Genomic DNA, 25,746 nt, shown 5'->3' with positions numbered 1-25,746 from the left:
CCCCCCCCCCCACTAATTATCAAATAGGTACATTTGCAATGGGACTTAAAATTAGAAAGGGGAAAAGTGTGTGTCAGATATTGTTCCCACGCTATTATCTGCAGTCTGAGCAGCATTTTAATAGCCAGAGCTGAATGCCATTGTTTATTAGGCAGCGTTATCCGGGAAAGAAAGAACATTCATCAATCTGCTTATTCTTCACATGGCAGATTTATTTGGTCATAGTTTAGATTCACAAAAGTGGCTCCCAAAGTGTGACCATGGGATACTCAGGGGTCCTGGAGCGGTTTTTGCAGGCCATCCTTCGGCAACGTGTAGAGTTCAAGTTTACCAAGAATGTATGGTTACCTCTTTGTGTTAGTGTTCTTTGAAATAAATGACTGCACTACATCGTATACTGGTGCAAACTGGCATACAAGTTCCATAAAAGAGTAACAAGTTCACCCAAATCACCTAAAAGGAGGATATGAAATCTATCCAAACCAGTTACGGATGAGGATTGTTGTCTGTACTAGGTGCTGTGACAATTGTGAATCAATGGATGGGATCATACTTTGTGTTTTGTCTGCAGTCAATTAAAAGAGACGGATAAGTCATCAAAAACATCTTAAAATTAGTCAGACATTTGTTTTCTTTGCTGCCTTTCTTTATCACAATTCCTATTATTTCTTTTGCTATGCAAGTGCACAATGTTAAACATCGGTTTCTTGTTCTTTCAAATTTGACCTAAAAACACAAGCTTCTGCTAAAGAAAACCCATCAAATGAAACTGTTAAACACCTAAGCGCGCAATGAGCTTTTGCCAGAGCCTGCTATTCAACTCCAAATGTGTAGTCATTTGGCGCATATTTGCATTGCGATGGATAATCATACATTACATGCATAATTGGAGAGAAGGTTGAAGTCCATAATTAAAATAGCTGCAATTCTTTCATCGGGCTAACTCATTGTAATTGAACAAGTAATAAACAATTTTCCTGCTCACTTTAGACATCTCTGAGGAATCATTAGGGAATTAGGGCACCAACCCATCTTAATTGTTGCCTTAATGTAAGAGAACAGGCTAAATGCTGCATATTGTGTCCTCACATCACAGCAGACCTACCTCATCCCACTGTTTTTTTTTAAATGGGAGCTTACCTTTCATTTGCCTCCACAGCGCAAGTTGGTACTCTGATTTGAAAGGGGAAACAAGTGAACAGAAAAAAGTCCTAATGCCTCCTTAATTATATTACCATTTAGCAGTGGTGCCAGTTTTCCTGCGGTGGGGCTCCACCACTCATCACTGATACTGAGACACTCTGCACACACTGTGTCACCTTGATTAATTCCCTCTCTCAAAGCTAATCCATTCTTACTTATATTGATCAATTTCTTGGGAGCATCTCGAAACTGAGCCAGATTCCTCACATCTGTTTTAGAGCGTGTCATTGTGTCTGGTTAATAATAATAATATCTGACAAATGAGGGGAGTTAAAAACCCATCACTTTTCTTTTAGTTGTGAATGGCGTTGATCAAATGAGGATGGTCGATTTGGGTAAATTACAGTAAATGGCTTGAAATAAGTGCGTGTCTGCATGTGAAAGAGAAGGCAGGCCATTAAAGCCCAGAGCGATCCAAGCTAACATGTAAATGCCACAACCACACATCCGCCGACAGGGGAAAAAAATCACTAGAGGCAAATGTGTTGAAGAAATTAAAAGTTTTGTACTTTGTACGGACACGCTTCTTATTTGTGATCACTGGCGTCAAGGTGGCAATTAACCCATCAGCTGCTAGAGTGCTAAATGTGTGCAATTAAAATGAAAAAGGAGCCTTGCCACTTTCACATCACATATTCAGTTATCATTTCAAAGAGAATGTTTTTCAATACTCCCCATGCTGAAAGTCCACTTACTCTTTGACATATTTGAAATATTAAGGAAGTGATATAATACTTTAAATCACTTTATCCATTCAGTGCGGATTACTTTTCTGTAGATCATTGTCACGGCAGCGTGTGACTTGTTAGGTGGTTTGATCCTTAGAGAGTGAGCGAGTAAAAGAGGTAACTTATTCCTTATGATCTAGTTCAGCATCACTTATCTCTTCTTTATGGCCTAATTAGTTGTGTAATCGCCTCCTAAGGACATCTTTTATTATTCTCTGCAGAGCAGCGGAGACTTGTGTGTGTGCGTCTGTGTGTGTCTCTCAGTTAGTGAACTAGCTTCCGGCCCATGTTTTTGTTACGCTTACTCCACCTTTTCACTCTAGATATCTATTCTTCTGTTGACATAAGGGCAGGGTTAATATGAGCAGGAGTTGTTTTATTACAGGGCTTATCATAGTACTGGACGTATTGTACCCAACATCTGCTTTAAGACATGGATCATTTTTTATGAGACTAAACCTTTGGACAATTGATTTAATCTCTTACATTCAGTATTATTGTTTGCTCTGTGTTAATGTTACACTAGCAAACTTATCTTGCTGGCAGCTCCAAATGGCAGCAATAGGTTTCACAAATAAATGTAATTCCTAAGGTACTCATAGGTTTTTACCAACCTGGTTGGTTTATGATGCTTTATAAAGTCTGAGGTATGAGAGATGAAAAACAACTAATAATGTGGAGTCTATCTGTAATGAACACACACACACACACACACACACACACACACATACAATTGATATTTGTCAGTTCCTGTTCCAAAATAATTGACATATACAATACTCAAAATTAAAATTGCACAGGGCGAGGAATTTTTGTTTTAATTGAGCCATGGATAACATATATAATGTTTATCAATTTAAAAGATACGTTTTTAACCAAAGAAAGTCGCAATTAGCCGTAGGTTTGTCATAGTACCACTAAGTTTTGTGTGAAACTGCTCTGTGAACTACTTCTCTCTGTCACTTAGCTAGATGATCAACTTCGCTAGCTAGTTAGCTTAGCTCTGTTCCACAACACATGTAACCTTATCTCACCTGATGTGTTTTATCCAGTGAAGTGTTTTCAGCAGATAAGCAAAAGAACGAGCAAGATCCGTAACGTTACATCCCTGGTACAAAACACACAGATATCATAGCTTCAGTGAGACATACTCCATGCGACATTGAAGTGTGTAACTATTAAGGTATTTTCAGTCTTATAGATCTAAATACATTATATTTGTAATCCGTGGCTCAATTCAAATGGGAAAAAAATAAATAATTTGCCTATTACCATTCACATTCATATTTTTCCCAAACCACTTCCCATGGACCGGAAGTAGAAGGTCGTGAAGGGGCATTAGTTAGGCATCTCAGAACTATCAATTTGCATATGTTGACAATAGAAAAAATGAAATCCATGGAAAAATATTTGTGTATCAAATGTTTTGAATTTGCCTGTATAAATAATTTTCATTTTCTGGTGCCTTTTATTGTGAGTGTGATCACATTTGATCCCATTATTTGTGGGAAAGAGTGCATGAACCCAGAACCTCTCAACTTGTTATACCATTAGAGGAATCACTGGTGTGGGTGTAAACCTTAACAAGTTAAACTGCAGTAAATTAATTCTACAGCACCTGATCTGGTTATGACTGGCGTGAATCCTCACTTAATCAATTCAAACTTGAACTTCAAATTGAAGTGAAGATAAGGGGCTGAAACAGTAAATTTGTAATTGGTTAAGCATTCTGTAGAGAGTCTTAAAGTGAGATGTTTAAGACCAGTTAGCAAGTAACAGATAAGGTATCTTCAAGTAGTGGTATGCTCAAATGTCCAGCACTAAATCCGCTCCCATTACAACCTTTACAGTTTAGTAGATACCGACCGATAAATTGGTGGGCCGATATTATCGACCGATATTAGGCATTTGGCATCGGTATTGGCATTTATAATGGCCTATTATTATTTTTTAAAAGATTCATTCATCCAAAATATTTTATAATGACAAATAAATGATTGCGATAAAACGGTTAACCATGTTATGAGTGTTGGCGTTGCATATCTTCTCCACTAGATGGCGCTCTACAGCATCCCTGTTGGCATTTTAATTTTTTTTTTTTTTACTGTTTTGTTCAAAGGACTTTAAGTTTCATATCTTAAATTTGTATTTTTATACATTTTATTTATCAGAACTTAAATATATTTTGATGTTCCTCTGTTCTGTTAAATTTTTATAATATTATTTTAGTGAGAACTCATAAATAAACACAAATAACTAATGTTAGGGAAATCTGTTAATGTTTTGTTACAAATATCTGGATTAAAAAATATATATATATATTTATTGGCCGATATATCAGAATATCGTATTTTTAAATAACCAAATATTTGAATCGGTATCGGCCTTAAAAATCCTTTATCGGTCTTTAGCATTCAGTTGGACTTTCTCTTTTATTGTTTGAGTACACCCTGTGTCAGACACAGGACAAGCCAAACGGTATCACAGATGAGATAAAGAAAACTGAACTCCGGACTGACAAAACTTGAGTTATGTTTATGACAGTACATGTTATACCCTGGCAAACGCTAGTGAGTTTAGAACCTATTGAAGTCACCATAAAATCGGATACACCATATGTTCATTCATATGATCTACTGAAAAAGAAATTAACTTCTTGTAACTGCCGAAAGTTTACATACTTTAGACCAATTGTCATTTGGTCGTTATCAACATTACGGTGAACAGGTTTCAGTCTGTGGTAACAAACAGAGCCAACAATCCTGCAGCCTGAAGACACGTTCAAAAACTTTTTTGACTTTGTTGTAGAAGAAGTATTTGGACATTGATAGGGAACTTTCACCAGTGCTGCACAAGAGGAGATGGAAACATGTTTTGAGGAGTGCAGTGGTCAGGCTATTGCATTTGACAGCTTTCAAGTGAAGGACCGAGAAAGGAAGATTTAAATGGATGAGTTTGAGCTGAGAGCACTGTTAAAGTGAAACTACTGTTTTTGTCAACCTGCACCCTATGTTCCTATGTTTTTGTGTCTAAGTGACTGATATGAACACCAATCTTTGACATTGCTCCAGGTTTAGGCGAGATGGCTGCAGTAGGCCACTTGGCTATTTTGCCATGAACAGGCTAATTTTCTGAGGGTCTGACACACCATTAAGAATTTCTAAGGAGGTCAACCATCTGTTAAGAGATCCTTTTTTTAACATTAAAACATCTGCAAAATTGCATTCACTAAAGCCACCAGACTCCATGTGAATAAACAATCATTTTAGCATAGAGAAATGCACTTCATTCCAAGTCAACAGAAACAAAATAAAACTATGAAAAGCTGTTTTGAGTCGTCTTTCCACCTACCGGTTTACATTTAATGTAATTTAGTGGAGTCTGGTGGGGGTTTAGCACCTGCAACCTCAGAGCTGTTTATGGTTTAAACAGAAAGGTCTTAAAGAGGTTTTAAAAAGGCCTATCTCTGTAGGGATCTCTTCCCTAATTTTGTTAGACACTTAATAATAATCTGAGCCTTTTAGTGGCAAAAAAGTGGACCAAATTGATCTTGCACATTTGCTCTGTTGGGTTGCGTTGCATTGCAGCCCAGTATGTGTCTGCCGGTTACAGCGGTCACGCTTAATAATGGACCAATTTCAAAGATTGTTGTTCCTAACAGTCCCTTTCACATACAAACATAAGAAAATAGGGTCCAGGTGGAAAAAGGTGCTTACATTTTAAGGCACAAGATTTCTTGGAGTGTAAAGATTTTTTGGTCAAGTGTGTCAAGGCCATGCAAAGTGTTATGTCATCTCTGATCGATGGTGAAGTGTCTTTTAAATGACTGTGCACTGAAAAAAAATCAAATTCTCACACATCATTCATTTCATACACTAAAAACTGTTTTATCACATTATACAAATGAAAACTCCAGAGTTGCATATCTGGAGCGAGTATTTAACCAGGTCAAAATTATCATTTTTTTCATAATTCTCAGTTTGTAATTAAGATTGTGTTAATTCTCAAACACACATTTGAATCTACACACCATCAGCCTTTGTGAAGCACCTGGATCAATTTGACTTACATTAGCTAAATACCTATCAGGATTGTAGATGGTTTTATATTGGTCACATTAGTGGATGAAAAAAACTGGACCCGACCAATCTGAGACCATGAGCACTTCTAGAAGCTGGTTCATATGAAGAGGAAGTCAGTTTCTCAGGCATATCCTTATTATGTTTTGATTAATTGTATGTCTATTCTTAAGACCTGTGTTTTTAATCTTTAATAGTGAACCTGCTGGATTCTCGCTCTGTGGCAGGAGACCTGGGATGGGTGGCCTATCCTATGAATGGGGTGAGTATGACCATTGCTAAGATGTTTCAATTGTTGGTTAATTTTGCAGAAATAAGAATCAAATTTGAGAAATACAGTACATCTTTTTTTTACAGCTGTTTTTACTTCCTATTGAAGTGGCCAGAGTTGTTAGTGTCATTGTTTCTTTATTGGTTGCCTTTTTGGAGGCTCTTGTTGAATTTATACAGATGTGTTGTTTTATGTGTATTTGACACAGTTAATTTCCCTTTTATGAGAAGAAAACAGACCAGAGCTTGGTAGTTGAAATTCTTTGTAGTGTTTCGGAAGATTCATTAAAACCCAGTTACCAATCAGCAATGATATTATTTCTGTGATCATAAAACAAACTTGTGTCCATGTAAAACAAATATGAACAATAACGTCGTTGACGGCGGGCTCATCTTCTAATGTTAGCTACTGACCGTTACCTTGAAACCATCCAGCAAATAGACGGTACGGTAGGGAGGTTACCTGTAACCGGTGATTTAACATCAGCGCTCATTTTACACGTGGTTTAACAACAAAAATAACGCTGATTGAAATTACTAGCTCTGTTTTTCATGTTGAGTTTGAGGGATATGCATCCCCACTAACCTGGAAAACAGTTTTAAAACAGTAACGTTAATACTGTGTGTCGGAGGGATACAGCGTCTCCTGCAGCGGGGGAGGCAGAGGGGCATAATAAACCATAAATTCATCAAATTCAGTGTCCACAATGCTATTGTCGAATAGAACGTAGCTGTCATATTTTACGGGACCCTTGTGAATGCGGATTTCATGTTGCAGCTTTTGTTGCTGTTTGTCACTTTGCCTAAGATTGAGTGACAAGTAGTACTCGCCCTGTTGTTTACTTGGTTGCCATGACTTCGCGGGTGATGACGTCCTGTCACTGTTCCAGTTGCTCGGGGAGAAAGCCTGGATGACAGTTTGCTTGAGTTCAGTAGAGCAGGCTGCTCTACATAGTCCAGTAACTATTACTTTATGAATTCATAACCAGCTGAATGAGCGGCGGTGTACATAGCTTCTGCCCTATTTCAGATACTATGGTGGCAGAAGTTTTACCGTGGCGGGCCTCCATCAACATAACAACTTAGAGGAAACACTGTTGTAAACTCACTTTCTGTGTATGACCAAAGACACCTGGCATTGGCTTTTTTATTTTACACTGAAGTACGGGCTCTTCATTTGTTTTATCAAGGTTACAGGTCATTTCATTTCCAAGAACTCTCACTTCATTTTCGGGGTCAATTGAATTTATGAATAAGATATTGAAAGTCAGTATGGAATATATTATTCTCATGCCAGGAATTGAGATTCCATTTCCAAGTATTCCCAGGGTGTGAGCTTATTAGAAAACAACTTGGGGAATAGTTGGGGAATAGGTATGTCATGGTATTATAAAGTGTATTCTAATAAAAAAGAAATGGGGTTTAAATGTATTCTGGACTTTCCACACTACCTTGACCCACGGGACGGTAGTTGACAGCCAAATCTGCCACACCGTTCCTTGGAAAATTAGAATTCTGCAAACTCCAGGGGATTGATAGTGCTGTGCTTGGTTCAAACAGGAATTCATGTGTGCGTCCATTTAATCCACATAGAAAAAAACTCATATAGTCACAACTCCTGTTGTCAAACATTCAGCTATACACGCCGGACCAATAGTGCTGACCAAAGCATTTTCTCAGCTCTGGGTATTCAAATCACGGCCAACTCTGTGGCTGTATGTAGATAGGAAAGATTGTGCATACGGCTGCTTTTGTCAGCACTATCATATTAATGAAGATGTAATTATGGTGTGTGGTTTCTACAATGCAACTGCATAAAAACTGCATTCAGGGAGGATGAAGGAGGAGGAAAGGAAAGTCGTGATAAGGCGATTTTAGGATCCCCTAATGACTTTCTTACTTAATAGCTGTTGTGATTTTATTCAGCCACAGTTTAAGGTGATAAAAATTCAATTTTTTCCTTGTAAACTTGTCTGACGCTTAAATGACAAATGTGTCCAACAAATGTTCCCTGTTTGGCATTTTAAATACCAGATGTTATCATTGTTGGCCATTATAATTCCTATCATGTTGAGCATACTGTATATTTATATAGAACCCAATGTGCAGCACCCGCTCTGTTCACACAGGCACACACTCACACCGGACAGCAGCGAGAGCCGACCAATATATTTGCGGGCCGATATTATCGGCCGATGTTAGGCATTTCCCACGCTATCGGTATTGGCATTTATAATGGCCGGTAAAAAAAAAAGAGAAATAAATAAATTTAATATTAATTCATCAGATCATTTATGATGACAAATAAATGTTTTAGATAAATGAACATTTAAAGAATAAAAACGGACTGTCAACCATGTTATGAGCGTTGTCGTTGCATAGTTTGTCCACCAGTGGGCGCTCTACAACGTCCCTTTTGGCAACACTGTTTTTTTCATGTGTTTTTGTTCACAGGACTTTAAGTTTTAAATCTTAATTTTCTATTTTTAAAGCATTATTTATCAGACCTTTAATATATTTTGGATGTTCCTCTGTTCTGTTGTGACAATAAAACCAATTATTATCATATTATTTCTGGGAGAACTCGTAAGTAACTACAAATAACTAATGCTAGGGAAATGTGTTTGTTTTGTAACGCATTTCTGGATTGTCTTTTTTAAATATGCAGTATATTGGCATGTCAGATTTTTAAATAAACAAATATTCGTATCTGTATCGGCCTTAAAAATCCTTTTTTGGTGGGCTCTAGCAGCAGGCGAAATAAGATTTTGAAGAGGCATGGATGTTCTCTTTTTCATTATTTTGTTTAGGTTCATGTTCCAGATGGTTTCTTTCATCCCTTGTCTTTTCTTCCAATCATTGCCTCTCCTCTCATTCTTCATGTTTTTTCTGGCTCAGCTCCCATCCTTTCTTGTCCCTAAACATTTATTTCACTCCTTTTCCCCGCTTATTCTTGTCATCTGCTTGTCTTTTTCATCTCACCATCTTCTTTCTCCTGCTTTCCTCTCCCAACGCTCCAGCAGGCTTTTAAAGTTCTTGAAACATGCATTTAAGCAAAAAAGGAGATGGGAGTGAAATAAGGGATTTAAAAAGTGTTTGAAATGTGATGGATGACCTTGAAATGATAAGACACATTTCAATGAGCAGCGTGTCACTAGCTTGAACTTGACGATTGTGGATTGTTAAACACAAATTATTTAGTTTAAGAGCATAAGTTGTCACTGGAAAACCCTTCTCTCTTCGTCTAAGACAAGCTCGTTCAGAGTCCTTTTCTTCTTAATAAACAGACTTCATTATGCACAAGGACAATATATACTGAGATTATAAAGGCCTTAAGAAGTGGCCTTTTTTAATCTAAGCTCTTGGTCTTGAAGTCATAGCTAGAAGGAGACCAAAGTAAATGTATCCAAGTCCCCATGGGTAGACGGAAAGATATGTATATGTTTTTAATTGGAGACAGAGACAAAAGAGAAGAGAGTTTGTGGCAATTAAAAATAAGGGGAATTAGTTTTATTTTCTCCCTTTGCCATGTTTCATTGTCACTGAGTTGGTATTTTAGAATGTCATAATTGAGAGTTGAAATGCAAGGGAGAGTGTTTAGCTTTAGTTTGGTTTAGCATTGCCTGCCTATGCTTTCCCATAGGGCTGAAGGATGTAAGGAGAATATTTATCTATAAAAAGTCAGAAACTAGTTAAAAAAAAAAAAAAACGTGAACAGTGTTTCTAGGTTAGATTAAAGATTGGATAATTAAAAGAAGAATAGAGGACACAGGGAAAATGATGATCGACACAGACGACATTAAATGGCAGAGAAATGTGACACGAGAATAGGGATGTTGAGTGAATTAGATGGAGGCAGAAGGGTTGGTGTGTGGGGGGGGGGGAGGGGTATTGTATGGATAAAGAGTGAGGACAGTTCTATCACAGTGCCATGACGGTCAGCGGTAATGGGCGGTAATAATATGTTTATAGACTTAGAGCCTGGAGGGCACTCGGTACAGCCACAGGGGGTCTGCTGACAGATGTGACACACACACACACACACACACACACACACACACACTCTCACACACACATAAATTACCTACTAAACAAACACACACACTAATGAGGAGCTGGAAGGATGCCTATAGGGACAGTTATTTGTAGGGAGAAGTGGAGAAGAGGCAATGTAGATGTGAAAGAGGCTAGGGCTGCTTGAGAAGGTCTGAAAGGACTGAAATTAAAGGGGCGCTATGCAGTTTTGACCATTCTTTTCTCACTTTTTGCTCACAGGTTTCTCTATACAGCTCCCCCTAAAGCTTTGGAAGAGATATTTGGCAGCTCCTCTGTTTACTTGTGTCTGACTCCTCGCTCAGTCAGTCTGCCGTTTCCTCTTTCTCTGTTCCTCTGACAATGCTTTCCTAGCTTTCCGCTTCTTTTTTGTCAACTCAGCCATGACGATGGTGTGAAAAACTCCACCTCCACTTTGTTAGTCAGTTCCTGAAAGGGGGCGTGTAAGCCTATGTGTGCAGTGTCGTGAAGCAATTCGTTACATTACGAGACCTGATATCACGCAATACTTCCTGAAACCGAGGCCAGCGACTCAGGTGTTTTTTTTCCGCTCACAGACGCAAGGGGGGAGTGAGACGACCTTAATTCAACTCGACAAAAGTCATATACCATTCCACTGACTCCAAAGCTGTTCAGTTAAGGTAAATTTAAGCAACAAAAAAAACCTGGATAATTCCCTATTTGAGAAGCTTTCATTATTACGACTATTTAGACAAAAAAAAAAAAAGGAACATGTGAAGTGAGAACCAATGTAAAATACAGAATGTGTTTCAGTTTGGGAGTTAAATTATGGAATGGACCTAGGGATGAGTTGAAATTCTGTACCTCTCTGGCGAGTCTCCTTAAAATGTAAAATAATTTAACAATGTAAAATGATTTAAATGCAACTAACTAAAATTTTGTGTATTTTATTTTAATTTGTCTTCTTTTCTTTTTTTTGTTTTTGCTGGTGTTTTGGTTAATGTTATGGATTGTATAGGATATGCAAAAAAGCCTTGAGCTTAAGCCTATTCCTTTTTTTGTTGTTAATCGTGTGAGTTATGTCGTGTGAAATGTATTTATATTTCAGTCGTCACGCTTCTGCTGCCACCTTTAAAATAATGGAAGCACATTGAATTCATGTTGCTCAAACCTTTGAAAAAATACTTTTTTTTAAATCTTTTTTTCTCAAAAACAAAAAAGCAATGTCCTTTTGCTGTGAATTTGCTGTCAACCATTTTTATATGAACTGCTTAGTTATCAATGCATTATTCTGGGTAACTGGGATATTGTTTTAATGAAAGCAACAGATGTTTGAAACGTCAGTGGGTAAATCCAAAAGTATCTTTATGACTAGGGGTAAGTAGAAAAAATGTTTTTTTTCATGGAACTTGGGTGACTGATCCTTTTTTAAGAAAAGGTTGTGTGAATTGGATGAAAGTAAGGTAGGTGCACTGAAGGTTTCAATATCAGATTTTAAAACAAATGGATGGTGAATTACTTTACATAACCATTGAGGCAAAGCAGAACTATATCTACTGTAAAATGAACCTACAAGCCATGATTTGGTGTAAAAAGGAAATGCTATTAGTGCATGCATTTTGATTTTACAGTGCATAACATTAGCATGGGTGGTCTTGACCCCGCAGTGTTAGAATGTTGTCCTCTGCACCGAGCTTTGTGTTTGACATTGGGGGCCCCTGGCCACCTAATACCCTGTACAATGGTTTAAAGGTCCCATGGAATAAGCACTTGAACTTCTAGTAAAGCAGCTCATTCCTGTAAAACCATGCCAAGTCATCACAATCCCTTCCTTCTGACGTGTACCAAATCAGTCGTTTTCTGCATGAATACTAGCCCTTTGTTTTACACTTAAGATGTCTTATTTCTAGCATTGCTTTACCAGAACATGCATCAGAATCAGAATCGGAATCAGCTTTATTCGCCAGGTATGAGGACACATACGAGGACTTTGTCTTTGGAGCATCGTTACTCACACTGTGCTTACACATACATATCAACCAAAACAGAAATATACACACTAATATATACAATATAATATATTCATCACTAAAGTTAAGATATAATTTCATTAAACCTTTAAAGCAAAAGTGTGAAACATCTGACAAAAATAAGCTGTATCCTAGTTTATTCTATCCAAACTAGTAGATAGAATCTCATCTAAGTTGCATTTCATTCAGAATTTCAAAAGTTCAATTAAAATCAAAATTTGAATGAAAGCACACGTAGTGATCTTTTTTGTGTTTGTGCGTGCATGTGTTTGTTAAGCTGTGTAAAGCTCAGAGCAGGCTGGTGGATCTGTTTGATCTAACCAGTAAGAGGCTTAATGTCTGCACTGGGAGTGACTGGGCTGGATTCAGGGAAGATAGGGACTCAGTCACACACATGCACACGTAACTCTGTGCATCTGATGTGGACTTGTGAGGGCCCTCGTTAACATAATGCATTTATTGTAACCTTAACCTAAACTATGTCTAGCCTTTACTTGTAAAGGCAGGGTTGGTACCTATTTCCAATATACACTTTTTATTGCATTGCTTGAAATGTTCTTTACACCCCTACAGCAATGCATAACTAATTTGCTCCTGAAAAATTAGCAAAAAAACATCTGCCATCTGTAACTGCTGTAATCCTGTAAAAAGTACCACCAATCACTGTTTTGCGTTCTGCTTGGAAAGAACCAATAAAATGCCTCCTTACCCCGCTGCGCCTACTCTATCCCGCCCGTGTACGGGCCTGAGCTCCGGGAGCATTGTTGCTGCATTGCCATCAGTAGTCAAGCTCATTTTAAACATTTTTTATGATACTATTAGGTCGTTGCTTTCTCTGCTCTGATCTGAAACAGCGACGCAACGGCACAGTATCGTGTTGGTGCAGCGATGCTTGTGCACTTCTGTGTTGGTTAGACCTCCGGGGGTGACTACTTTGAAATCTCGCTAGCTTTTTGACTGTACCAACACTGTCTTTAAACTAAGTCTAGGTCTAAGTCAACCCTCAAACAGCTCATAGCAGAATTCCGATTCCAGAGATGGCCTCACTCTCACCGCCTAAAACTCAAACTGGTCCTCTCAGAGATGGAAGTTCAAGAGTACAACACACCATAAGCATATCAACACAAAGGCATGTGCATTTTACATAATGTCTAGTAACTTTGACGATGCCTTAATTTATTCACAAATGTTTCAGACACTGAATGATGATTCTCAGAAACAAAGAGGCAGACTATAGCAGGGAGGAATGGGGAAAAAAAGAGACAGATGGAGAACACGACAGAGAGAACAGAGAGAGAAGACAAAGACAGGAGGTTGCACATAACGGCTACAGCGAGGATTGATTAATATGGGCTATTAAGCTATAACACCGGATCATAGTCTGGTCCCTCTGGCCATATTACAGTGACATGATGGAGCGCCTGTATTAGCCATGGGAGAGTGCTAGTGATGCAGATAATAGCCATGTCCCAGGAGACCTGCAAAGGGAATTAATGCTGCTGTCTGACACACAGGCATGGATGCAGACGCTCACTACGAAGCAAATGAGACAGAATCATTTACATACACACAGGCAGGAATGGATGCACACAGACACACTTACATATACAGGTACAGCTATAGAGAACACACAGATGAATAGACCTTTAATTGCACGTTAATTCCTTCTTTTGCTGACAAGAAATCCATGGTGATTCATGGTAAATGCATATCTACCCTAAAACCCTATTTCAGTCCTTTCTGTGGATCTATACCTACACACATGCACACACACTCTTTATAATTTCCTTGCAATTGTTCACCCTTTCAAAAGGTGGCTGCTGATTCTGGCTACATTCCCATTGTTCTCAATTCTGTACAGACACATATCTATATCATTTTAAATATTCTGATACTGGCGTAGATTCTGTATGATTTTTACCCTTACTCTACTTTTCTTTTTTTTTAAACCCCTACATTGGGAAGGAATATAAGCTTGTTATATAGACTATACTATAGACTATATATTATTTACTTAAAATAGAAGTATTTTATACGAAGTAAAGCGTAGTTCTGTGAACAATCAAAAGCAATTGCTGACTGTATTTAGACTGTATTACAGAGCTCCGGGATGCCGGCTACCGGCGGCAGCTGAATGTATGCCGGCTACAGGCACCGCCAGATGACGGTCCTCTCAGGAGCAATGGCAATAGAGTTCAGCCAGAAAAAGTGAGCATCATGCTGCAATGACAGTTAAGGTTTTGAGCCAAAATAACTACTAAAGGATGAAAAAGATCATTATTTGGATAAAGGCACTCCAGAGGAACGAACAAGCATTGCCTGGGTGAAAATATTTAGTTTTTGTCGCAAAGTGAATTCCGCTGTCCGGCTTGTAAGCCCTGTGTTTTCCATTGAATATTGAAGTGCATATTTACAGTAAGTGGTTGGCGTGCCTGGCCGCGTGGCACTCTATCCACGGTACTGCAAGCAGATTTTCATGCTTTTATGTTTTGTTTTGTTGGGCATGATCAAAAAACATATTGCATTCTGGGTATAGCTACCTCCACCTTGACCTGTATTACACTGTATCTGTTACAGATTACAGCAAATAGTGGACCCAAATGCAGACAGCAGGCAGGCGAAAGTTAAGATTGAGGATCTTTATTGACCGAAAAAACAAGGTTCACACCAACAGAGAGAGTCCTGACTGTAGAGGGCAAAAAACTCATACAGAATCTTCTGAAAAAAAAACCAAACAGGGAATCCCCAAAAAAAAAAACATAGCTCAAAAACCAGGAAACGGAGACAAAAGGAAATCCTTTGACTGTGACTGACACACAGCGCCAATACAGGAACAAACACAAAATGATCTGACAAGAGACAACGGGAACACAGAGCCTAAATACACTGGGTAATGAGGTAACAAGAGGCAGGTGACACAAGGGCTGGGAACAGGTGACAAACATCAGGCAGTCACAAGGTGGGATAACACAGGAAGTAAAGCAAGACACAACAAAACAGAAAACTCAAACTGTCAAAATAAAACAGGAAACGGGGCAAAATACAAAATGAAATACCAAAACCATAACAGTAACATGCTGCTTACACATTAGCATTAGAAAGTTTCAGTGATAATGTTATACAATGTAAACCTCAATGTGGTTTCATGCTGTAGTATTGGTGCTTCTACTAAAGTAGAGGAACTGTACATTTCACCCACCGATGTCGATCAGAGCCAACAAAGTATTGTGGTTTTAACCGCAGCTATCCTTTGTGTCATCAAAGGGAAGTGTTTGGAATTTGTTTTAGTATTCTATTATAGTATTATGATTAATCTTCCTCTTTTCTCTGCCTCAGTGGGAGGAGATAGGGGAAGTAGACGAGGACTACGCACCTATCCACACCTACCAAGTGTGCCGGGTGATGGAGCAGAACCAGAACAACTGGCTTCACACAAACTGGATCCTGACTGAGGGCGCCCAGCGGGTCTTCATTGAGCTCAAGTTTACCTTGAGAGACTGCAACAGTCTGCCCGGTGGGGTCGGGACCTGTAAGGAGACGTTTAACATGTATTACTATGAATCGGACGGGGCCGAGGAAGAAATTGAGGACGGGGAGATGAGAGATGGAACGGGCATGACTGAGGAAGAGGACAGGGCATTGAAGGAGAGCAGATACATCAAAATTGACACCATAGCAGCTGATGAGAGCTTCACCGAGCTGGACCTGGGGGACCGCGTGATGAAGCTCAACACGGAAGTCCGTGATCTAGGTCCCTTGACCCAGAAGGGTGTCTACCTGGCATTCCAGGATTTGGGAGCGTGTATTGCTTTAGTCTCTGTGCGTGTTTTCTACAAACGCTGCCCGTTTCTGGTGAAGAGCTTGGCCGAGTTCCCTGACACCATCCCGGGCTCAGAGGCCTCGCAGCTGGTGGAGGTAGTTGGCCACTGCGTCAATAACTCCCTGCCATTATATGAGCCTCCCAGGATGCATTGCAGCACAGAAGGAGAATGGCTGGTGCCGATCGGGAAGTGTGTTTGCCAGCCAGGATTTGAGGAAATCAACGGATCCTGTCAAGGTAAGAGAGCGGAATTTGCGTGCTAAGTCGTGCTAAAACAGTTAGTTGACTAGTTAATGAATCCCGTAATAATATGTCAGCAATTATTTTGATAATCAGTTAGTCATTTAAGTCAGTTATCAAACAAAAGTGGCAAAACAATTCTTAAATGTGAGAATTTGCTGCTTTTTACTTTAAAATCATCATCTTTTTCAAGGTTTGTGGGTGCACATGCATGTGTGTTATCTTTGAGTTGCAATCTTTGTCCTATCCGTTTATTTTTATATCCATGCACTTGTTTGTTTTTAGTCTTGTGTGCTTGAGTGAGATCTGTTTTATTCTTTCCTTAAGAGTTTTTCTTGCTGGTTGTGTTTCTCCCCAGCTTAGTGTACAGTATTCCCCCGAGCCCTGCAGCACTTTGCTGCTCTCATACAGCCTCGGTTCTGCTCTGACTCAAGCCCAAATATTCCCACCGCCGACCTTAACTGCCATTACCACGGGCACCCAGGGCTTCTCTATTTTCTCTCCTTCACTCCTCTCCAATCTTCCTCTGTGCTTTCTTTATATTACTCAATTTTCAGACTTGCACAGCAGACTCTACTTGTGCAACCAAGATCAACTCTGAGTGGCATGGCGAAATATCACAGCGGTATGAAGCTGTGTGGTATAGAACGTTGATATGTGTCATTATTTGGTAGCTCTCGAGCTCTCAGCTCTTCACACAACACCCTGCCAATCACGTATCGGTCTCAAGCAATGATCAAAAGGATTGGTCTCAAATGCTCAACTACAAATGGCACACTCTTAAACAGTACATGTAGAGGTTTACTTTATCTTCTGCTTTTGAGATTTGAGTGTGCACATATACTGTAATAAATCTGAGTTCTGTAAACAGAACAAAACAATTCCTTGTCCTCTTTAGTTTTACCAAAATGTATGTCCAACTAGCCATGGTTTCAGTATTAATACACCAGATACAGTACATATTCCTGTGCCACAGAGCCTTCATGATTGCATACATTGGACTTAAACTGGGCGATGTGGAGAAAATCTGAGATATATATTATTGACCAAATACCTCAATGGTGATTTTGCGACAATATTGTAGGGTTGGCAGCATATTTTGACAGATAGTTTTAAGATAAATAATCATAAATAATGTGGATGTAATGATTTAAGTGGTAACGGCAAATGATAGAACAGCTAGGTCTTGTAAATTCAGAAAATTATATCACTTTACTGTAATTCAGCCTCGCAGACAACACTTACCATTTAACAGTATTAAGATATCCAAACTCTAAGATGAAATCTAAGACTCTACCTGGTGTCCTATCACGAAATTGATATATCAATATATTGCCCAGTAAATTGTAACCTTTTAGAACCAGCACCTCTCTTCTTGGTATTCAGTTCACTGTAATCTATTGTTAAGAGATAGCAGCTGTGTAATATAGAGTGCACCGTCTCTTGCTTAACTTCGTCAGACATGGAGTCTCTATGGGGATATCATTAGGAAATGCCTGTCAGTGTGCCACTGGCCTGCCTGGAGTCACACTGCCACAAATTGTACAGTCAAACAGACTTTTACAGATACTCTATGTGGCTGACTAGGCTAAAAAAAAAAAGCATTATGGTGTTTAGTTGTAAAAATGAGTGCTGATTCAGTACTGTCTATATCAGTGTTGCGTAACAATCGGCTGTAGTCATGAGTATTCATAAACATCTGCGGAATTTGTGCAGTTTAGGGGAGGGACTTCTTTGAGGATGTTATGTATTGTGCATAGCATTAATTTGTATGTTATATTAAGTTATGTATATGTGTGAACAGCATTACACAGCATGTAGAGTAGTTTTATTCAAAAAACAATGCAATCTTATGACTTTTTGGGCACTTGGATTTGTATTTTCCTGCATTATTGGCAATCTGCTTTACTTGTTGTCATTCTTATGGTACAAAAAAACCGAAGACTGCAGTTTTGTTTTCTTCAGTCTTTAGCATGCTAGCATCTTGACTCTTTAGCATGCTAGCATCTTGACTCTATGGATGGAAAGTGACAGATTGACTGTCACACAGTTGGTTGGACGGAAATATCTCAACAACTTTTAGATGGGTCGGCATGGATTTTGTACAGACATTAAAGGTCTCCAATGGAGTTGTCGATCTCTAGTTTTTCTCTACCACCACCATGGGGAGAGCCTGAAATCTCTGTCTCTATATCTATAACTGCTGAATGGAACATCATGTACTTTGATATACAGATATTCACGTCTCCTTTAGGTTGATATTTTAACATGTAATCAAGCGGCATCATTATTTTTGTCCAATACTTTAGTTTATGACCTACAAGGTTTATGACAATTCCATCAGCCTCATCTTTACTTTGTGTTTAGTGCTAATTAGCAAATGTTAGCATGCTAACATAATAAACTAGAGTGGTGACCATGGAAAACATTATACCTGTTAAACTTTGGTATAGTATTATTGCCATTGTGAACTTTAGCATGCTTACATTAGCATTAAGTCACATCTGTATGTGCAGCCTCACAGAGCTGCTAGCATGGCTGGAGACTCTTAAGCTTGTTAGGATTCTTTGAAGTAAAAAGAAACACACTTTGATGATGCCAACAACAATACACATTGTATATCAGCTGCATTGCTTCAGATGCATGTCGGTTTGTAGCACTGCAAACTATGAAAATTATACAGCACAGAATCTTAGTTTACAGAGGGAAAAGAGAAATTTAAATGCTTAGTTTACACTAGTTTATATACAAGAGTATACATTTGTTATGTCTTCTCTTTAGAAATGTGGATTTAGGCTATTATTAACAGTTTTCCACTTTTAAATTGTCTAGGCGGCAGATATTGCTTAATATTATTCACAACCTTCAAAAACCTGTATACCTAATTTGAAACTTTTCCATAGATAACAAAAAAAACGTGTGTAACAGAGAAGTGATTTCTGTTTGTGGAACCAGTGGGGACCGCAATGAAGAGTCTTTTCTGGTGTAGACTGAGGTTTAGAGAGACAGCCAAAAAGTGGCATTTCCTTTGTACCCGACTACACAATGGGGTGTGAGGGTGTTATTTTGACAATACTGGGAACGAATCTGACCCTGCCACCATTCATTGCAAGAAGCTGATAGAATGCTTCATTGCCTGTTTTCACCAACAAAGTTGCAGGAGGTTTAACTGATTTTCATTTTAATTAATGCTTTGCATTCCATGAAGATGAAGTTGTGTGATATGCAGATTTCTTTCCTATTGGTTAAATGTTTCAGAATGAAAACATCTCCAGTGTTCAAAGGAAAATGTATTTAAAAAAACAGTAAACTGTCCGATTAAAACACATTCCTGGCAATTAAATGAAGCTACAAGATGATTATTTTGTTCTCACAGTTTCATATGCAGATGAGTCTGCCGGCTTTTGAACGTGTCTACAGAGAGAAACATGACAGGATTTCCTCTCACTCAGCTTTGTAACCATATGTGTCCACTGTTCTAGCATACACTTTTTCATGTGCATTTTACTCACCCACTGGATTATTAAAGGTTGAATTCTGTTTTTGAGATGTTGAAAGAGTGCTCGGAGCCCATGCTGTGAGGAGTTATGTATTCAGTCTTTATATTTTTGGGGGATGGTTTTGGGTTGCCTTTGAGATGTGGCGGTTCTGTGCATGTGCTGAACTGGATTTGAGAACCTGCACTGGGCATTTAGGATCCAGTTTATTAAGTCTAGTTTGCCCTATGTGTGAATGGCTGTGTGCTTTTAAAAAGACATGAGCATTTCATTTTACACCCCTTTTCAGTTAGTGCTTTAAGCATTTTGTCTCACTGTAGACTGGGAATCAATGGGTTGCAGGTACAATGGGAGAGAAAATGGGGAAGTCTGTGTGGATCCCGGCTGTATTAGCTGCCTAGTGGAGCATGATTTAACGCAGCCTTTGTGAATGTAGGACAGAACTCGTTACGGACAGCTCTTTGTCTTTTTCTTTCTCACATCTCTAGTTCTTTGTCTCACTCATTTGATTTCGGTCTATACCTCCCCTCTCTTTCCCCCCCGTCGTTCTCACTGTATATTCCTTTTTCCTCTCTTTATTTCTCTCACTTTCTTTTTCACTTTCTGTGCCTATATGTTCCTCCCTCTCTCCCTCCCTTTTTTCTTCATCTTTATGGCTGCCACCTACATCAGCACTCTCCTGTCTTTTACACTCTTGGCAGTGCCTCTCATTCCGCTCCCTGCTCCTTCTCCACTTTAAAGATCTGTCCATCTTCCTCCATCTACAATCCAATTCGGTCTTGTTTGCCCTCTCCCTGATTCTTTCACATACACACACACACACACATCTTTCTCAAAAGTACATCTGTATTTATAAACATCATTTAGCCACAATACACCAGCACAGAGAAAGGGGTTTCCACAGTGTGGAAATACTGAAGAACGGTCTACAAGACATTGTCACTGAACAGTAACATCCATACAGGAGTGCATTGTTGGATTTGTGTTGTTTGTGCTCCTATCGTCCAGCCTTTATTTATTATTTAGTTCATATGACCTCATAGGATTAAAAGGATCATATGTCCACAGTATTTCATTTTCAGATTTATTATATCGGTGTTGCAGAGTACAAGATGCATGGCAAGTCAATGTATTTACATCTGTCTTGTTATACTGGAGATATATGACATTGTGTCAGATGACATCTAAAGATATTGTACTGTATGTGGTTGTGGGAGATGGAAAGATGTACGCACATCTTAGCTGAGATAATTGGTGATCGCCTACAGCACTGTCAGCCCAGCGAGACTGAAGAGAGGGGATGGGGGAGTCGGGGAGTTCATCCATGGGTAGATGGATGGATGGATAGACAGAGGATGGGAGGATTACGGAGAGGAAAAGTGATGGCAAAACAAGGGGACACAAGATAAATGGGTGGTTTGTCACCACAGGGTGTGAGGGCAGAGAGACAGAGAGATGGATGAGTGTTGTTTCAGTGGTGATTGCAATAGACGAAGGATAACTGAGGATAGAAGTGGGCAGATGGATCAGCAGATAGATGAGGAGGAAGGGGGAGGGGATTATAGATTGAGTTCAGCCTCGCAGATGTGATTTGGGCTGAATGAAAACCAGAAGAACTGTGGAACTAACGACTGAATGGAACATTGGAGTAATGTATGGATTTAAAGTTGGGTTCATGGAATAGATCTGAATGGTTTGGATATATTCAGGATATGACTTTTGTTTGAAACATAAGAAACCCAGCTATTTATATCATTCGGTGCATTGTTTTCAGCCAATGCATGTCATTTTTTTTTCTTTTTTGGGGGTTCTCTGAGCAGTTTAGAAAGAACTAAGTTTGTAGTCTGGCTGCCAGGCTGCTTTAAACCCTCTGCTGGGTCTGGCTTCTCCATCTGATTGTCAGTACTGAAAGATGAGAACAACAATGCCATACTACAAACCTATTTTAATGGATACAGTACATTCAGCATCTATAATTTATCGTTGTATTTTCTCATTTACTTATTCATATTTGATTTAATTATTTATTTAACTACTAGGCAAATTGAGTTGACGATGTTCCAGCACTATGGCCCACGTTGACCAGAAACCTGGCACTCTCATCAATCATCTCGATAGAAGTCAGGTTGGTCATACGTAGTGTAAGAGATTTCTAGAACCAGGAGATGATGGTTGCATGTGCAAAGAAATTCCATCAAAACTGTACATATATAAAACATTTAAATCAATTGTACAGTAGGATAAGGATGTGAAGGAATACTTTGAATGATGGGGTTGGGGTTAGAAATAATGTTGCTGTATAAATGAGAAATAAGGGATTATAAAGACATGTCCAAATGATAGATTAAAGGGAATGTTGGCTGAAATGAGGGTTCCTTGAGTGAAAGAATAATGGCATATGAGCTGAGTGAAATGTTGTAATCATAGTAAAAGAGCTAAGTGACACATTGGTATGATGGAATAAGGGCTGGGTTCGATGTTGGAATAATGGAATAAGTGCTAAATTGGATGTTGGAAAGATGAAATGAAAGCTGAATGTCATGTTGGGAAGATGAAATAAAGGCTGAAAGGAGTTCTGGGATTGACAGCTTTGATGTTTGGAATTCGGCTGCACTGAATTCAAGTGACAGTTGAAAAGACCCGGAGGTAAAAGATGGGCAGCGAAGTCGGGGGAAGAGAGGAGGGGAAGTTGGGGGAGGGTAGGCAGAGAAAAGGGAAAAAATGACAGAAGTTGACGACTGAGAGTATCATCAATTAAAAGCACTGTATGGGATGATGAACTGCCGCTCACTGATAAAAATAATAAAACCACAAAGTATTTTGTTCCGCGAGCGTCGTCTAAATGAGTGAAGGGAAGAGCTGGATTCCCCTTGACAATACTTTGTTTTAGTGTCTAGGGCTCCCCTGATGTTCCTCTGTGTTTGCCTGCCTGTCAGACGTCACTGCAGCATATGTCAAACTCGAACTGGTCATGGTGGTGGTGCTGCCATCAGAAACTGGCGTAGTAATGTGAGGAAGCTTTCTGGATTCTCCCTTGAGGGACTAATGGGATATAGCCAACGAGTGGCTAGTTGGCTTGTGGTTAATGGTGACAAGGGTATTACAGTAGCTTGCACAACACAGAGATATACACATGATCGCGGCGGCATCTGCCATTTAATATGATGACCCACCATGTGTGCTGATGAGGATCTGAGTTCCAACACCTCTTTGCATTGGGTTGCTTTATGCATAATATTTGGTCAGTTAGTGATTTGATTATTTTTGTGTTGTGCAAAAGAATTATTGCACAGGATTTACAAGACACTGTTCATAAAGTAAGACATCTTCCTTCAAAACCAAAAGAAAACCAACCAGTTTCTTTTTTGTTAGCTCCACTCCCATGGGTGACAGAGTGCAGCATAAACTTGCAGATGCTAATTGTGAATCATAATTATTTGAAGTTGAATGAAATCCCATGTCACATATTTGCTCCCATTTCTTTTGCCTTGTTTCTTTTTAAATCATCCGAGTTATCAGTATTCAGAAAGCCTTACTCATCCCTGACTTAATCAAGAAACAGAACAGCATGGTGAATGACATAAATCCACAAGGGGCAGGAAGTCTCTTCTGATTCCATCATCTCCTGAAATATGAATTGACTGGATTCACTGCAGAAAGAGTCACCATTCATGTTTTTAGATCCTGTTCAATTAGTAGCTGCTACATGGCTTCTTTCACAACACTCTCTCACTCAGTCCTCTCCTTTTGCATCGCTCTCTCTCTCCTCCATCTTCCTCTCCAGCCCCCTGTTCATCACCCCATCATCTCAACGTGGTGATGCTGTCATGACAACTAAAGTGGTTCCTGAGTGCTTGTTGGGTAAACTGACTTTCCCAGAAGTGCTTCCTCCCATTTACCCTTCCCCCTGCTAACATGCAGACACATTCACATGTGTTTTGCTATACTTGTGAGGACCCTAATAGACAGAGTACATTGCCTATCCACTATCTCTAGCCAGAATCAACATAACGAGGTGACTAACTCCATTTGCCCTTAATAAAAGCCTAATCTTAACCCTATGTCCCTAAATCCAACTCTAACCCCCTCCCCCCGCCAACATCTCTTTGAAAAAATGTGGGCCTGCCCCAATGTCCTCGCAAAGATATATGTACACACAAACACACACATTCCTGCAGTTTGTGAAATATTAATACAATGCTTCGTTCAGCAGAGCCAGCTTCTTTCCATGTAAGCCTGGTCGTCTCTAGAGTCCCAGTCAGCGGCCCAGTGTCCTGTTGGATGGACTGGTCAGACTGGTAGTTGTGAACACTCCTGATGCATTAAGGTCAGTCGAGGAGTTTCCCAAATGATACCATTTCTAAAACTATTCACAGCATTTACACAATGATGACTTGTTTTCCTTGAAGAGATGATGGGGAAGTTGAAATGCATGCACACTTATATTGAGATGCAGCAGACATTATGTTTGTATGCAAAGTATGCAAAGTTATAAATATGTACCCCAAAACACAAAAGTTCCGCATAGGTGCTTGTTTTTAAAAGGGTCAAAAATTGTCATTCCCTTCCCAACCAATTTCATACACACACATTTCTCCCATATATCTGACCTGAACCCCACCTCCATCACATGTCTCAGGAGTGTTGTAATGGCACTACGATCCTGACCTTTGTACACTTAATGTGTGGCTGCTTGCAATTTGGGTTTGCAGTTGTTGGCCCTTTGCTGGGGAGTACATTAATCAAGTAAAGGAAAATGCTGAAATGTTAATAATATGTAGTCCGGTGTCATTGCTATTAAGCATAACTTGACACTTGATTCAACTTATGATGGATTTCTAATGTTTAATCTCCCCCACTAGACTTTGACTGGAGCAATACATTGATTTATGTTCGATAGCCATTGTGACCTGCTCGACCTCGTGGTTTTTACTTGTGGCCTGAGAATAAGTAGGAGCTGAACAATGACCTCCTCTGCCACCCAGCAGACGGGAAAACCCCATTGACTGGATTGTATATTGTTACGTTATTATCTTCTGGCTTTGTTTGTGTTCACACACATTTATACACAAATATGAGCATGCATCGACCCATGGCCATATGCACACATGCAGAGGCGGGCACACAAACATAGAAGTTCAACAATAATGCATAAAGGTATGACAGCATCATTCATGGACACACACACCGTGTTTATGTTCCTTGAGGCCAGTAGCTCACTGTGGGACAAATACAGGAAGAGGATATTTACTGTGTTTCCTTTCCTGGTTTATTGGTTCACAATACTATGTGTTTACAACACGGGCTTTGTATTGAAACCAACCATACTATTTTTTTGTGCTTCTGCTGTCAACGTTTACTTTCATGTCAACCCAGCTGAATGTGTGCACAGTTGGAAGAGAGACAGGAAAGATGGAAATATAAGTGGATGTTACGTGCAATGTGAGCCATTTGGCTTTTTGTTCTCATTTTGTCTGACTGTAAAGTTCTGTTAGATTTTCAGTGGTGGACCGTATAGTTTTGTAATTAGCATTGTTGTAGTCAAGACCACCTAAATTGAGAACTTACCAAGAGTAGATTATATCAAGACCAGACCACTGAAAACTACAGAATATACACGCCCAGATGATATGTACAGCTAATATTTGCTAAATCCCTTTGGGTGATTTTTGGAGAGTTTTGATTCTGTGATTTTTGTTATTTGTGTTTTAGTAATCCATTTCAATACATTACGTACATATTTGAATCCTTGCTGTGTCTACGCCCATAGAAATGAATTTAAATCCAATATTCTGTTAATACACCGTATGGGGCCCTTAACTTTAACTTCTGTTTGTCCCCCCCCCCCACCCAAGTATGTCTCGC

At 39.2% G+C, this 25,746-nt stretch overlaps 1 protein-coding gene across 1 annotated transcript in view; it reads left to right on the top strand.

Annotated features, from left to right (window-relative positions):
- LOC117959256 (ephrin type-A receptor 5) overlaps positions 1-25,746 on the top strand; it is a 66,835-nt gene that overhangs the window by 1,123 nt on the left and 39,966 nt on the right. Inside the window, exons 2-3 of the mRNA XM_034896266.1 lie at positions 6,208-6,272; positions 15,661-16,381. Of these exons, the coding sequence (XP_034752157.1) occupies positions 6,208-6,272; positions 15,661-16,381 (786 nt within the window). The remainder of the gene's footprint in view (positions 1-6,207; positions 6,273-15,660; positions 16,382-25,746) is intronic.

Source organism: Etheostoma cragini, chromosome 16 (genome assembly GCF_013103735.1).
Source record: "Etheostoma cragini isolate CJK2018 chromosome 16, CSU_Ecrag_1.0, whole genome shotgun sequence".
Lineage (NCBI taxonomy): Eukaryota > Metazoa > Chordata > Actinopteri > Perciformes > Percidae > Etheostoma > Etheostoma cragini.
Note: the sequence above shows the minus strand (reverse complement) of the source record. Positions and strands in the feature narration are given on the sequence as shown.